At 46.6% G+C, this 14,277-nt stretch overlaps 1 protein-coding gene across 7 annotated transcripts in view; it reads left to right on the top strand.

The window, feature by feature from the left end:
• The window catches only part of RBPMS (RNA binding protein, mRNA processing factor), a 144,337-nt gene extending 130,326 nt beyond the window's left edge, over positions 1 to 14,011 (top strand). For 2 of the 7 annotated variants that reach the window (XR_006579627.1, XR_006579626.1), the window contains 2 exons: positions 3,080 to 3,185; positions 7,351 to 9,031. Coding sequence is in view for 2 of the 7 variants with exons in the window: in XM_045017841.1 (XP_044873776.1) it covers positions 8,511 to 8,526 (16 nt within the window). In the remaining 5 variants the exon portion in view is untranslated. Of the gene's footprint in view, positions 1 to 3,079; positions 3,186 to 7,350; positions 9,041 to 13,908 lie in introns of those variants that run through there. The other 5 variants (XM_045017842.1, XR_006579629.1, XR_006579628.1 and 2 more) reach the window with 5 other exon arrangements.
• The last annotated feature ends 266 nt before the right edge of the window (positions 14,012 to 14,277 follow it).

Genomic DNA, 14,277 nt, shown 5'->3' with positions numbered 1-14,277 from the left:
CAGGGTTGGAAGGGACCTCAGGAGGTCACCTAGTCCAACCCCCTGCTCAAAGCAGGACCAAACCCAACTAAATCATCCCAGCCAGGGCTTTGTCAAGCCTGACCTTAAAAACCTCTAAGGAAGGAGATTCCACCACCTCCCTAGGTAACCCATTCCAGTTCTTCACCACCCTACTAGTGAAAAAGTTTTTCCTAATGTCCAACCTAAACCTCCCCCTCTGCAACTTGAGACCATTACTCCTTGTTCTGTCATCTTCTACCACTGAGAACAGTCTAGATCCATCCTCTTTGGAACCCCCTTTCAGGTAGTTGAAAGCAGCTATCAAATCCCCCCTCATTCTTCTCTTCTGCAGACTAAACAATCCCAGTTCCCTCAGCCTCTCCTCATAAGTCATGTGCTCCAGCCCCCTAATCATTTTTGTTGCCCTCCGCTGGACTCTTTCCAATTTATCCACATCCTTCTTGTAGTGTGGGGCCCAAAACTGGACACAGTACTCCAAAATGAGGCCTCACCAGTGCTGAGTAGAGGGGAATGATCACATCCCTTGATCTGCTGGAAATGCCCCTACTTATACAACCCAAAATGCCATTAGCCTTCTTGGCAACAAGGGCTCACTGTTGACTCATATTCAGCTTTTCGTCCACCGTAACCCCTAGGTCCTTTTCTGCAGAACTGCTGCCCAGCCATTCGGTCCCTAGTCTGTAGCAGTGCATGGGATTCCTCCGTCCTAAGTGCAGGACTCTGCACTTGTCCTTGTTGAACCTCATCATATTTCTTTTGGCCCAATCCTCTAATTTGTCTAGGTCCCTCTGTATCCTATCCCTACCCTCCAGCGTATCAACCACTCCCCCCAGTTTAGTATCGTCCAGCTACCCCTTCCAAAAAACTCCCAGCCCACCCCACAGAAACAAGCGCAAAGGGGGAGGAGCCGGCTCCTCTGTCCCGGTCCCACCCACTCGCTAGTAGTAACCAGGTCAGATTCCCACCCCCACTAACACCACCTTATCAGATGATGACAAGAAAAATTCCCACCAGTGAGAAATGAAAGCTCACCAGCTGGACAGACTGCAGAACAGACTGCAGAAAGGGGGGTTGCTTACTGTTTGAGGGAGCGCTCCCCACTCCAAGCCACCAATCCCACGCACGACTCCACCCATCCCCATCGTTAGCGTGACTCTTCCCAGGCCCTCACAGCTAGCTGGAGACCCCAGAACAGATCAAACCCGCCATTGCTGGAAATAGCCACACTTGGAAACGGACCAGGTCTCTTAGCTGATACCTTAATTTATGGCTGTTGCATTTAAGCCTCCACATCTTGGTACTGTCTTTTTAGGAAAGGACATGATGTCCAGTGGCTATTTTCATGCCTGTGTATTCGAAAGCGATGCATGAAGAATCTGTTTTGAACGTTTGGGAAGCAGCTTTTTTTTTTTTTCCAAAATACAGATTGCTCCAACATCACCAGTGGAAACGTACACAACGCCATATTTGGGAATGGTGTATTATTAGTTCCCCCGCGGCACTCTGGCTGCTGCAGCAACACAACTTGGCCCAGAAAAGAACAGCCCCTGCGCCTCGCTGTAAGGAGCCCTCAGCACGTGGGGGATTAGCACATCGTGTCGTTTGAAATGAGACCCCCACATTTCTCTCCAAAACAGACTGGTGACGGTGCTCAGGCAGGAGAAGGGCTCCCCCTGCGAGGGTCTCGGAAGGACAGGGTTCTGTCTCCAGCAGAGTTCTGGGGGGGAGAGCAGAGTTCTGTTCCCAGCTCTTTTGCAGACTTTCTTTGTGACCCTGTATGAATCCCTGAAAGTCTGAGAGGCGGGGAAACGTTCCCCCTGCAGCACAGACAGTCTAATTCATTAAGGGCTCAATCGTGCTATCATTATTGGGCTGCTCAGGGCCAGGCACACCAAACCCCGACGGTGCCAGTAGCATGCTGGGTGTACTGCGACTCAGAGCAAGCATGGCAGGTGCTTCGGCAGCTAGGTCTTGTAGGCACCTGCCGTGGTGGATCGCACTAACCGCTCACATGGCTACGGGAGAGGGTATTTATTAGGGCTGGCAGAAAAGGGGAAGGCTGCAGATGCCCTAGGAACAGAGGCGACACTTACAGTGCAGAGTGAGCGATAGCAGTAAATGTTCGGACTGCCCAGTCGAGAGGCAGGCCTAGTGCAGTCTCTCTCATGCATCTTGGAGCTGCCCGGCAGGGAGGCAGCAACTCGGGGAGTTCCACTTGTGTCTCTGGCACTCCTTCCTAGTGGGAACACGGGAGCAGGATGCACCTCTGTGTCTCAGGCACACAGGATCACTGTCACTCCTCCCTGTGCTGGGTGCCTCCTGATTTGCACCTCAAGTGCATGGTCACTGCCTATTTCTGGGGAGAGGCTGCCTGAGCTTTGCACGTCACTGTGGTAAGGTCCTGGGACCGCGACAGTTCTGGGCAGGGATCTGTGGCAGCCGGGCTCGCTGCTGTGTTTGATTTGTTCTGCTCAGCGACTCGTTTCAGTTACCGGTCTAGTATTGAACATCTAGTATGTGACCATTTGCTCCTGGGGTCAGGGTGTTGGGATTGGCAAGCCCAGTGCAGATGTTTGCGGTGTTCAATCCACCAGTTGAGGAAGTCCAGTGGAGAGTGAGGAACCGGACAGTGCGTTTATGAAGCGTAAAATTAATTCAGCTGTAACTGCACAAACAACAAAGAGAATGGTAGTTCTAGCTATTTTCACGCACAGCCTGTCCCCTACAAACCTCTTCAGCAGGATATGAGGCCAAACTCCTGACATTGCTATCACAGCCGCCTCCCAGGTCACCCGTGAAGGCATGAGGCCACTTCCAGCAGCTTCACCCTTTCCTGGGGCTGTGCATCCAGCCCCTTGCTCCTCTGAAACAGACATTATCACCTCCATGGTTGACAACTTGGATATGAATGGCAACAAGTTCTTTGTTATTTGGTGCTCCTCCTCTTGGATTTCTAGACCTCAGTGTCAATTCAGAAATTCTAGACCTCAGTGTCAATTCAGAAACATACACAGTTCCTGTGGAGTTTCTGACTGTGCCTGTCTTTTTTCTGTCACAGGTATCAGGTGTGTGATGGTGGCTACAATCAGTCTTGTGGGTATTAATGGAACCTTTGAAGGTGGCTACTGGTTTCTCATGCCCTCCTTCAAAACTACAGTGTGCTGGTAAGTTAGAGGCAATCGTCTAACCCAGGGGTAGGCAACCTATGGCACAGGTGCCAAAGGCGGCACATGAGCTGATTTTCAGTGGCACTCACACTAGCTGGGTCCTGGCCACTGGTCCAGGGGAGCTCTGCATTTTATTTAATTTTAAATGAAGCTTCTTAAACATTTTAAAAACCTAATTTACTTTACATACAACAATAGTTTAGTTATAGATTATAGACTTATAGAAAGAGACCTTCTAAAAACGTTAAAATGTATTACCGGCACGCGAAACCTTAAATTAGAGTGAATGAATGAAGACTCGGCGCAGCACTTCTGAAAGGTTGCCGACCCCTGGTCTAACCACACACTGCTTTGGGGATGAAACCCTCCTGGCAGCAAAGGAGTGGGGTCAGCTTCTTCACCCCCTAAGCTGCAGCGGTGCTTACAGTCATAACATGAGAGAATTATGGTCTCAGACCTGCAGTGAGGATGCAGTGTCCAGCGCAGTGAATCCTGGGACTGGCACTTCACCATGCTCCTGTGTCTATGTGGCAAATGACACAGATGCAGTAGCAGGGACACATAGAGAAGAATCCATTCACTAGCCCACATGCTGGGTGCAGAGCTAGACAGCACTTTGCAGCTGTACAGGAAGGATGGGCGCCACCTAAACCAAAATAGAACCAGACTGCTGGCATGCAAAATTCAAAAGGTCACACATGACTTTTTAAACTAGGGCCAGTGGCTTGAGCATTGGCTGCTAAACCCAGGGTTGTAAGTTCAATCCTTGAGGGGGCCATTTGGGGATTGGTCCTGCTTTGAGCAAGGGAGTTGGACTAGATGATTTCCTGAGGTCCCTTCCAACCCTAATAATCTATGATTCTAGGTGGAGAGGAGCACAAAGTTCAGAAAGAAAGATCCCTTGGGGGAGGATCTATTATCAGGGATTCTCTATAGCCTAGTGAAGCAGAGAGGATAGAAGTTGATAAAGTCTCAGAAGCCACTGAAGAGAAACAGTCATTTGAAAAAGAATCCTATTCAATGATATCACATGACAACTAAATAGTGACACATTTTATACATGCTAGAAGTCTATAGACTAAGATGGGTGAACTTGACTGCCTGGTACTAAATGAGACTATTATTATAATAGGCATCACAGGAACGTGGTGGAATGAGGATAATCAATGGGACACAGTCATACTAGGCTACAAAATACACAGCGATGTGTATGGTGCGGGAGTTGGGAAAGAAAGAAAGAGTGTCAAATATAGTAAATATCTTAAAAGGATTAAATTGTACCAAGGAATCTCTATGGATAGAAATTCCATGTTTGAATAAAAAGGGTACAGCAGCAGGAATATACTACCAACTACCTGACCAGGATGGTGATGGACTCTGAAATGATCAGGGAGATTTGAGAGGCTAAAAAAATAGAAAACTCAGTAACACTGGGTGATTTCAACGATCCCCATATTGAGTGGGTATGTGTCACTGCAGGACGGGATGCACAAATAAACACCAGTAATGACCATGTCTTGAAGCAGCTAGTCTTGAAACCCAAAAGGGGAGGAGAGGCAGTTCTTGATTTAGTCCTAAGTAGCACACAGGATCTGGTCCAAGAGGTGAATATGGCAGAACTGCATGTTATTAGTAACCATAATGTAATTAAGTTTAACATCCTTGTGGGAGAGAAAATACCAAAGAAGCCCACTACAGAAGCATTTAACTTCAAAAAGGGGAACTACATGAAAATGAGGAAGCTAGTTAAATGGAAATTAAAAGGAACAGTCACAAGAGTGAAATGCCTGCAAGCTGCATGGAAACTTTCTAAAAATACCATAATAGTGGCACATGCTAAATGTATACCCCAAAGAAAAAAAACAGTGAGAGGACCAAAAAAAAATGCCACCATAGCTAAACAATAGACTAAAAGAGGCAGTTAGAGGCAAAAAGGCATCCTGGAAAATAGAAAGGCTAGAAAATAAGAGAAAAATAGCAAGGAACATAAACTCTGGTAGGTCATGTGTAAAAGTATAATTAGGCAGGGCAAAAAAGAATTTGAAGCGCAACTAGCAAAAGACACAAAAACGATCAGCAATTTTTTTTAAAGCCCACGAGAAGCAGAAAACCTGCCAAACAATCAGTGGGGCCCACCAGACAATCAAGGTGCTAAAGAAGCACTCAAGGAAGACAAGTCCATTGCGAAGAAGCTAAGTGAATACTGCAGAGGATGTGACAGAGATTCCCACACCTGAGCCATTCTGTTTAGGTGACAAATCTAAGAAACTGTCCCAGACTGAGGTGTCAGTAAAGGAGGTTTTGGAATAAATCGATACATTGAACAGTAATAAGTCACCAGCACCAGATGGCATTCACCCAAGAGTTCTGAAGGAACTCAAATCTGAGATTGCAGAACTCCTACTGTGGTATGTAACCTATCGCTGAAATCTGCCTCTGTACCAGATGACTGGAGGGGAGCTAACATAACACCACTTTTTTAAAAAGGCTCCAGAGAAGATCCTGGCAATAATAGCAGCAAAGAATCCTGTGGCACCTTATAGACTAACAGACGTTTTGCAGCATGAGCTTTCGTGGGTGAATACCCACTTCTTCAGATGCATCTGAAGAAGTGGGTATTCACCCACGAAAGCTCATGCTGCAAAACGTCTGTTAGTCTATAAGGTGCCACAGGATTCTTTGCTGCTTTTACAGATCCAGACTAACACGGCTATCCCTCTGATACTTGGCAATAATAGTCTGGTAAACCTAACTTCAGTACCTGGCAAATTGGTTGAAAGTATAGTAAAGAACAGACTTATCAAACACATAGATGAACATGATTTGTTGGGAAGAGTCAATACAGGTTTTGTAAAGGGAAATCATGCCTCACCAATCTATTAGAATTTTTTGAGGGGATCAACAAGCATGTGGACAAGGGGGATCCAGTGGATATATTGAACTTGGACTTTCAGAAAGCCTTTGCCAATGTCCCTCACCAAAGGCTCTTAAGCAAAATAAGGAGTCATGGGATAAGAGGAAAGGTCCTATCATGGATCAGTAACTGGTTAAAAGACAGGGAAAAAGGGGTAGGAGGAAATGGTCAGTTCTCAGTGTGGAGAGGGGTAAATAGTGGGATCCCCAAGGATCTGTACAGGGACCTGTGCTCTTCAACATACCCATAAATAATCTGGGAAAAGGGGTAAACAATGAGGTGTCAAAATTTGCAGATGACATATAACAACTCAAGATATTTAAGTCCAAGGCAGACTGCGAACAATTACAAAAGCATCTCACAAAACTGGGTGACTGGACAACAAAATGGCAGATGAAATGCAATGTGAATAACTGCAATGTAATGCACATTGGAAAGTATAATCCCAACTATACATACAGAATGATGGGGTCTAAACTAGCTGTTACCACCCAAGAAAGAGATCTTGGAGTCACTGTGGATAGTTCTCTGAAAACATGAGCTCAATTTGCAGCAGCAGTCAAAAAAGCGAACATAATGTGAGGAACCATTAGGAAAGGGACAAGAACCAGGGGCCACCCAAAGAATTTAATAGACAGCTAGTTTAAAACAAACACAAGGAAGTATTTCTTCACACAATGCACAGCCAACCTGTGGAACTCATTGCCAAGGGATGTTGTGAAAGCCAAAAGTATAACTGGGTTAAAAAAAGAATGACATAAATTCATGGTGGAGCAGTCCATAAGATGGTGTGAGGCACAACCCCATGCTCTGGATGGCAGGGGATGGATCACTCAGTAATTGCCCTGTTCTGTTCATTCCCTTGGAAGCATCTGGCCACTATCGGAAGACAGGATACTGGGCTAGGTGGACCATTGGTCTGACCCCATGTGGCCACTATATTGTTCTGATGGACCCTTCTGGCCTTAAAATCTCTATGTCTATTATGTGGTAATAATTTCCCTCTCCAGCAGCCTTCTATCCACTGTACGTACATACACACATACACCCATGTCTTATTTAAAAATAAACTCTCCCTGTTGCAGGTGCCCAGAGAGCTCATTCATTAGATGTGTTTGACCCCTCTCTAGACACATCCTACTGCATGCAAATGCATCTAAAGCATCCTTCAAATCCAATTACTTTTAATCTCCCCCATTCCAAGATCTCAAATGCCGTCCTAACACATGTTCCTCTCCATTGTTGCAGGCTTGAAAAACCTCACACAAGTTTTGATTCCTTCAAGACTTTGCCACAGCCTCTATCACACATCTGCTCTCGTAGAAGAAAAAAAGCATACAAACTAATGAAGTTTTCCTTTTTTACACTGTATTGTTGTAAGGAAGAGTGTTACTTGTGACAGCACGGTCGGACAGTCATTGCTGTAGAGTTTGAAAAGTATTTTCAAACAAAAAAGCAAACTATCAAAGCAAAAGGAGAGCGAGTATTTTTATACCAAACATTGTGCATATAACAATCTTACACCGGGTTAGATCACTAAGTTTTGTGCTCGACTTTTGAATGCGTGCAATTAAGATTCTCTCTTTTTTCTTTCTTCTTTTTTTGTAAGCTGCATGCATTCAAGACATGTTTTTAAATCTTGTTCAGAATTAAATAATTGTATTGTTAGGTTTATAGGCATTGTGCTTAGCCTGGGCGGAACTACAGCTCTGGGTATATTTACAGTATTAGGGTTTTATTCCCCAGTGTACCATATTCTATCAGGCAGGACAATCAGAAAACAATTTTTCTACCTTAGGGCTACAGTTCCCTTTTGCAGTGTGAGGCTTTAGTCTAGCAGAGAGCTGTGCAGGGAAAAGCCATGCATGGAGCAAGTGGAGACTTACTAATGAGCGCTCTCCCTGTGCTTACTTCAGGGACAGTTACATTTGCTGGGTCACTATCTGTCCAGGGACAGGAAGGGCTGGTTCCGGTAATGGCTTGAAATGTTTACTGGCAACGTAAACGGCTGTAATGAGAAAAAGTTGACCCCAATTCAGGAACACACTCAAGAACATGCTTAAGTCTAGTTGAAGTGAATGGGACTTTAACACACACTTACAGTTAACACTTAAGTGCTTTGTTGAATTAGGGCCTTAATGAATAGTTTATGCCTGTCCAGCTCCTTGCTATGTAATATGCTGGTATTTTCAATGCAAAAGTGAAACCAAAAAGGGAGGCTTTGACATTTTCTGCTAAACCCTGTTCTTTACTCCAGTCATTGTCTTGAAGCAATATTTGTAATGTTTACGGAGAATACTGTACCAGCAACAAGAAGCTTATTTTACCAGTACATTCCTTTTCCCCTATTGCTTTTCACTCTGCATAGGAATAGAATATAGAAATGAGTCTTTGTTTTCCTGTAAAAGGATTGACAACTCCTGACCCCTAAAGACGACTCTCTCTCCGCCCACTCACCCATAAGGAATGCTGTGCCGCAGCCTGCACTGATTGGTTCAAGAAGGACCTGATTGTTGACAAGTGTGGTGAAAGTGTGCTCACAGGTTTCCCCGTAGTTTTGTTCACATTGTGCTGAACACGTAGTGCTGTCAGTGTTTTTATGATGCCAACACAATTGTTCTTTGTGGAAATGCAGATGTTGAGAATTCTTCAGTCCCAAGACCACAGTGATAGTTGAAAGCATAAGACAGAAAAACATAAATTCTACTTTTGTTTAAACAAAGTGACAAGGATAACTTGAGAACAAATGTTTAAATAAATCTAAACAGACATGTGTAAGTATTCTAACCAATAGACTAGTTCTTTAGAAAACTGATTTTCTGTATTTGTTTTGGGTAATAGAGGAAAGAAACATCCACATTGTCTACTCTGCTTTTTTGAAATATGTTTAAAGGTACTTTTCTATTGTAATTTTTAAAAAATAAAACAATGATTATTATAACTTATACCACAGCCTGGGGTGCTGATTTGCTTATGGCAGGGTGACCAATCCATGCGCATCTGGGAACCTCACATGTGACTGAGGTCCCAGTCCTGCAAGAAGCTCTGACGGGCACTACATTGGCATACTGGCTCTAGAATGAATATTACAAGGCCCCGATATCAGAAAACGAATTACAAGATCCGAGCACTGTACTTGATTGTTAAACATGGTGAACCATTATTTTCGATAACTCATCATTGTTGTCAGGCAACCAACCTAAGACAGGGCTGCCCAGAGGATTCAGGGGGCCTGGGGCAAAGCCAATTTTGGGGGCCCTTCCATAAAAAAAATTGCAATACTATAGAATACTATATTCTCGTGGGGGACCCTGTGGGACCCAGGACAAATTGCCCCACTTGCTCCCCCCCCACAGGCGGCCCTGGGAAAAATAAACCTTCCGCATTTCAGCACAAACCCAGTTTTGAGAAAACTTCTTTACAAGGTATCACTGGTTCTCAGCATCAGCTAGTGCTAAAAGGCACTAAAGCTCATTAAAAGGGTTGGACAAATATTTTCCATCAAAACTTCTTTTGGATCGAAAACTAGGGGTTTTTAAAAAGCAGAAAAAAATCACGGACAATGTCTGCTTTCCTTCAAAATTTGTTGTGGTTTTTTTAATTGAAAAGCTGAAATTAATCTGCCAAAACCTGAATATGGTTTGGGGTTTCAGAAGTGTGTCCAAATATTTGCTGCTTGCTGTGTTTGATTGTTTAAAGAAACACTAAAAAATTCTGCTTAAAAAAAAATCCAAAACTTTTGAACCACCTCAGCTTGTGACCAAACGCCTGAGCCCATCCAGTCAGAGATTTTTCCAGGGTTCTGATACTCTGCTGGCTTCCTTGACTCATATCTGTCTCCATAACTTTGGGTTCATTTAGGTTAGAACATAAGAACGGCCGTTCTGGGTCAAACCAAAGGTCCATCCAGCCCAGTATCCTGTCTACCGACACTGGCCAATGCCAAGTGCCCCAGAGGGAGTGAACCTAACAGGTAATGGTCAAGTGATCTCTCTCCTGCCATCCATCTCCACCCTCTGACAAACAGAGGCTAGGGACACCATTCCTTACCCATCCTGGCTAATAGCCATTTATGGACTTAACCTCCATGAATTTATCTGTTTCCTAGAGACTGGCTCCACGGGGTCCCTCACAAACTGGAGACGGTTACTGTGGGTTTGTCTTTAGTATAGACTATGTACATACTCCACGAACTGAGCATTTGAGCTTGTTCCAGAGTCTGGGATGAGCCTATGTTGTGAAAACTGAAATGCTCAAAATAGCACATGCATGTGAATGGACACAGGGTGCTAAAATTAAATTAACCCAGGGGTTCTCAAATTGGGGGGGTCGCGCCCCCTCAGAGGGTCACGAGGTGTCAGCCTCCACCTCAAACCCCGCTTTGCCTCCAGCATTTACAATAGTGTTAAATATACAAAAAAGAGTTTTTAATTTATAAGGGGGTGAGGTCACACTCAGAGGTTTGCTATGTGAAAGGGTCACCAGTACAAAAGTTGGAGAACCACTGAATTAACCCCTCTGAAGCCTCAGGGAATGCAGGGGAGGGGGGTCTCCCTTGGTAGGGTTGGGAAGGATATTGCTCTTCTCATGTGATCCCTCCCCCAGTGGCTAATTTTAAATGAAGCTCCCCTCCCCTGACATGAATCTCCGTATGGCACTGAAATTAAATATAGACTCTAATTTGGCATTTGAGAAGTGACAGGGATGGGAGCCCTAATGGAAAAGCTAAGAGCTTGGCTCTTCTGCAAGCCTCAAACTGCTGAATGAGCTTTAGGGTAGGGAAGGCTGCCTCCCAAACAGCCTGGCCCTGCCCCCATCTGACCCCCATCCACTTCCTGCCCCCCGACTGCTCGCCCCCCTCAGAATCCCCGACCCATCCTGCTCCTTGTCCCCTCACTGTCCCCCAGAGACCACCACCACCCCTGGACCCCACCCCTGCTCTCTGTCCCCTGACTGCCCCAACCCCTATTCACCCCTCCCCGCTGAGTCCTGACAGACCCCCGGAACACCCACGATCCAACCTCCCCCATTCCCTGTCCCCTGACTGCCCCCCCAACCTCTGCCCCCTCCCTGTCCCCGGGACTCCCTGCCCCTTATCCAACCCCCCCCGGGCCCCTTACCCCTGGCTGCCCCCTCTCGCGGAGCCTCAGCGCATCCAGGAGCGTCCCTGAACAGCGGTGCAGCGTGGGTCTGGCGGGGCCTGAGCTCCTCCCTGCTCAGAGCCGCGTGGTCAGGGGGCGGGGCTGCGAGCTCCAGGCCCAGCGGAGGGAGCTCAGGCCTCGCTGGAGCTCGCAGCCCCGCCCCCTTACCACGCGGCTCGGAGCTCAGGCCCCGCCAGACCCACGCTGCACTGCTGTTCAGGGACGCTCCTGGATGCGCTGAGGCTCCGCGAGAGGGGCGGAGGCAGGGTCAGGCCGGGGCCGGGGAGGGAGCCTCAGCCATTCTCGTGGGGGCCCCTGCGGAGCCCGGGGCCTGGGGAAAATTGCCTCACTTGCTCCCTCCCCCCCCGGGCGGCCCTGGTTCACTGCTACGCCAGCAGAGTCAGTGGAGTGCGAGAGGGATGCTATTCTGGCTTGAGCATTAAAAGGATACGAACGTTCCAGCTACAGAAATGTGGGCTGGGTCTGCTAGGGCTATTTTCACAAAGAAACTTCTAAGACTAGAATTCCACTTACGTAAAAATTCCATCCCAAGTGCTGCCCGGTTTAGTGAGGTTTAGGTTTAGCTGAGGGGCAGCCTCTTCCTTTTCGGTACTGAGTTTGTGACGCTCCTTCCACCTCCTCCCAGCAATGAGGGGTGTCCATACAGCCTGTCTCTTTCAGAACTCACCCATGTGCCAACCATTCTTCTGGACGTGCTTCAAGTATGTGGATCAGTGCCTGCTGGGATACTGTGAGCAGAGTGCCCGCTGGTTATGCGCACAGCACAGCACAAGGATGGCCTGCTTACCCAGAGAGCTGAACGGAAGAAGACAGCAGTTAGATAGTCACGGTTACGGGTCTCATCAAAAGTGAAAAAACCATGGGCCAAACCAGTGAAACAAATGTGACTAGGGCAGAATATAAGTTTCATAGAATCATAGACCAGGGGTAGGCAACCTATGGCACGGGTGCCAAAGGCGGCACGTGAGCTGATTTTCAGCAGCACTCACACTGCCCGGGTCCAGGCCACCGGTCCGGGGGGCTCTGCATTTTAATTTAATTTTAAATGAAAATTCTTAAACATTTAAAAAACCTTATTTACTTCACATAAAACAATAGTTTAGTTCTAGATTATAGAATTATAGAAAGAGACCTTCTAAAAAAACGTTTAAAATGTATTACTGGCACGTGAAACCTTAAATTAGAGTGAATAAATGAAGACTCGGCGCACCACTTCCGAAAGGTTGCTGACCCCTGTCATAGACTTTAAGATCAGAAGGGACCATTATGAGCATCTAGTCCGACCTCCTGCACAACGTAGGCCACAGAATCTCACCCACCCACTCCTGTATCAAACCTCTAACCTATGTCTGTGCTACTGAAGTCCTCAAGTCATGGTTTAAAGACTTCAAGGTGCAGAGAATCCTCCAGCAAGTGACCCTTGCCCCACGCTGCAGAGGAAGGCAAAAAACCCCCAGGGCCTCTGCCAATCTGCCCTGGAGGAAAATTCCTTCCCGATCCCAAATATGGCGATCAGCTAAACCCTGAGCATGTGGGCAAGACTCACCAGCCAGCACCCAGGAAAGACTTCTCTGTAGTAACTCAGATTCCACCCCATCTAACATCCCATCACAGACCATTGGACATATTTATTGCTAATAGTCAAAGATCAATTAATTGCCAAAATTAGGCTATCCCATCATACCATCCCCTCCATAAATTTATTAAGCTCAGTCTTGAAGCCAGATATGTCTTTTGCCCCCACTGCTCCCCTTGGAAGGCTGTTCCAGAACTTCACTCCTCTGATGGTTAGAAACCTTCATCTAATTTCAAGTCTAAACTTCCTGATGGCCAGTTTATATCCATTTGTTCTTGTGCCCACATTGGTACTGAGCTTAAATAATGCCTCTCCCTCCCTGGTATTCATCCCTCTGATGTATTTATAGAGAGCAATCATATCTCCTCTAGCTTTATAGGCTTTAGGGCTACAAATGACCACTATGCCCATCTAATCTGATCTCCTGCATAGCAAAAGCTAGAGAATCCCAGCCAGTGATTCCTGCACTGAGACTGTCACTTCCGGTTGTGCTGGAGCAGATCATTTAGAAAGAGATGCCCAGTCTGGATGGACAGACGCCAAGTGATGTAGATTTCAGTGTCATTAATTCCTCTCACTGTGATTAAACATGTTGTGTGTGGACACAAGCCATGACTAGAGCCTACCACATCACTAACTGGTTGCCGGCAGGTCTGAGTAGTCTTGTAGACAGAGCCTAAGTATTGGTGGGGAGATTTTCAGGGTCGGGCACTCAGCTCCTTCCCAGTGCAGGGCCTGGGTGCCCCTAGGCCTAGTCTAGCAGAACAGATTTAGCAGGGGGAAGGGATAGCTCAGTGGTTTGAGCATTGGCCTGCTAAATCCCAGGTTGTGAGTTCAATCCTTGAGGGGGCCATTTAGGGATCAGGGGCAAAAGTCTGTCCAGGGATTGGTCCTGCTAAGCAGGGGGTTGGACTAGATACCTCCTGAGGTTGCTTCCAACCCTGATATTCTATGACAGCAGGCTTGGGTCCTTTGGCAAAGACAGGCAGTGGGCACAGGCACTAGTTACACAAAGTTACCTGGTAAACTCTAACCATTTTCATCCCCACTGCCGCTGCCTTTCCCCAGGACATGGCTGCTGCTGCTGCTAATAGTCTGCAGGCTACAGCACATTCCTGAATTCCAGGCTGGAACATGAGCAGCAACCTGAATATGAGCAACAAAGCAGGAAATACTCAGGTATCATTGCTCTTACTTCCTCTAATCATCCTTAGCTTCCAATCTCTCCTCATGAGCAGGTATCAAGAGCCCAGCAGCTCCCTGTGCCTGCCTGCACATACAGGAAGTGACAGGAGCAAGCTTACCGCCACCAAGTGGGTATTCTTGGTCCAGGCTAGCTTGCCTCTCTCTTCTCCTTTCTCGAAGAGCCTGGAATGATTGTGATGAATTATAGATCAGATGCACTACAAACTGCCTTATGTCAGTGTTCTTACTGAA

Source organism: Mauremys mutica, chromosome 5 (assembly GCF_020497125.1).
Source record: "Mauremys mutica isolate MM-2020 ecotype Southern chromosome 5, ASM2049712v1, whole genome shotgun sequence".
Classification (NCBI taxonomy): Eukaryota; Metazoa; Chordata; order Testudines; family Geoemydidae; genus Mauremys; species Mauremys mutica.
Note: the sequence above shows the minus strand (reverse complement) of the source record. Positions and strands in the feature narration are given on the sequence as shown.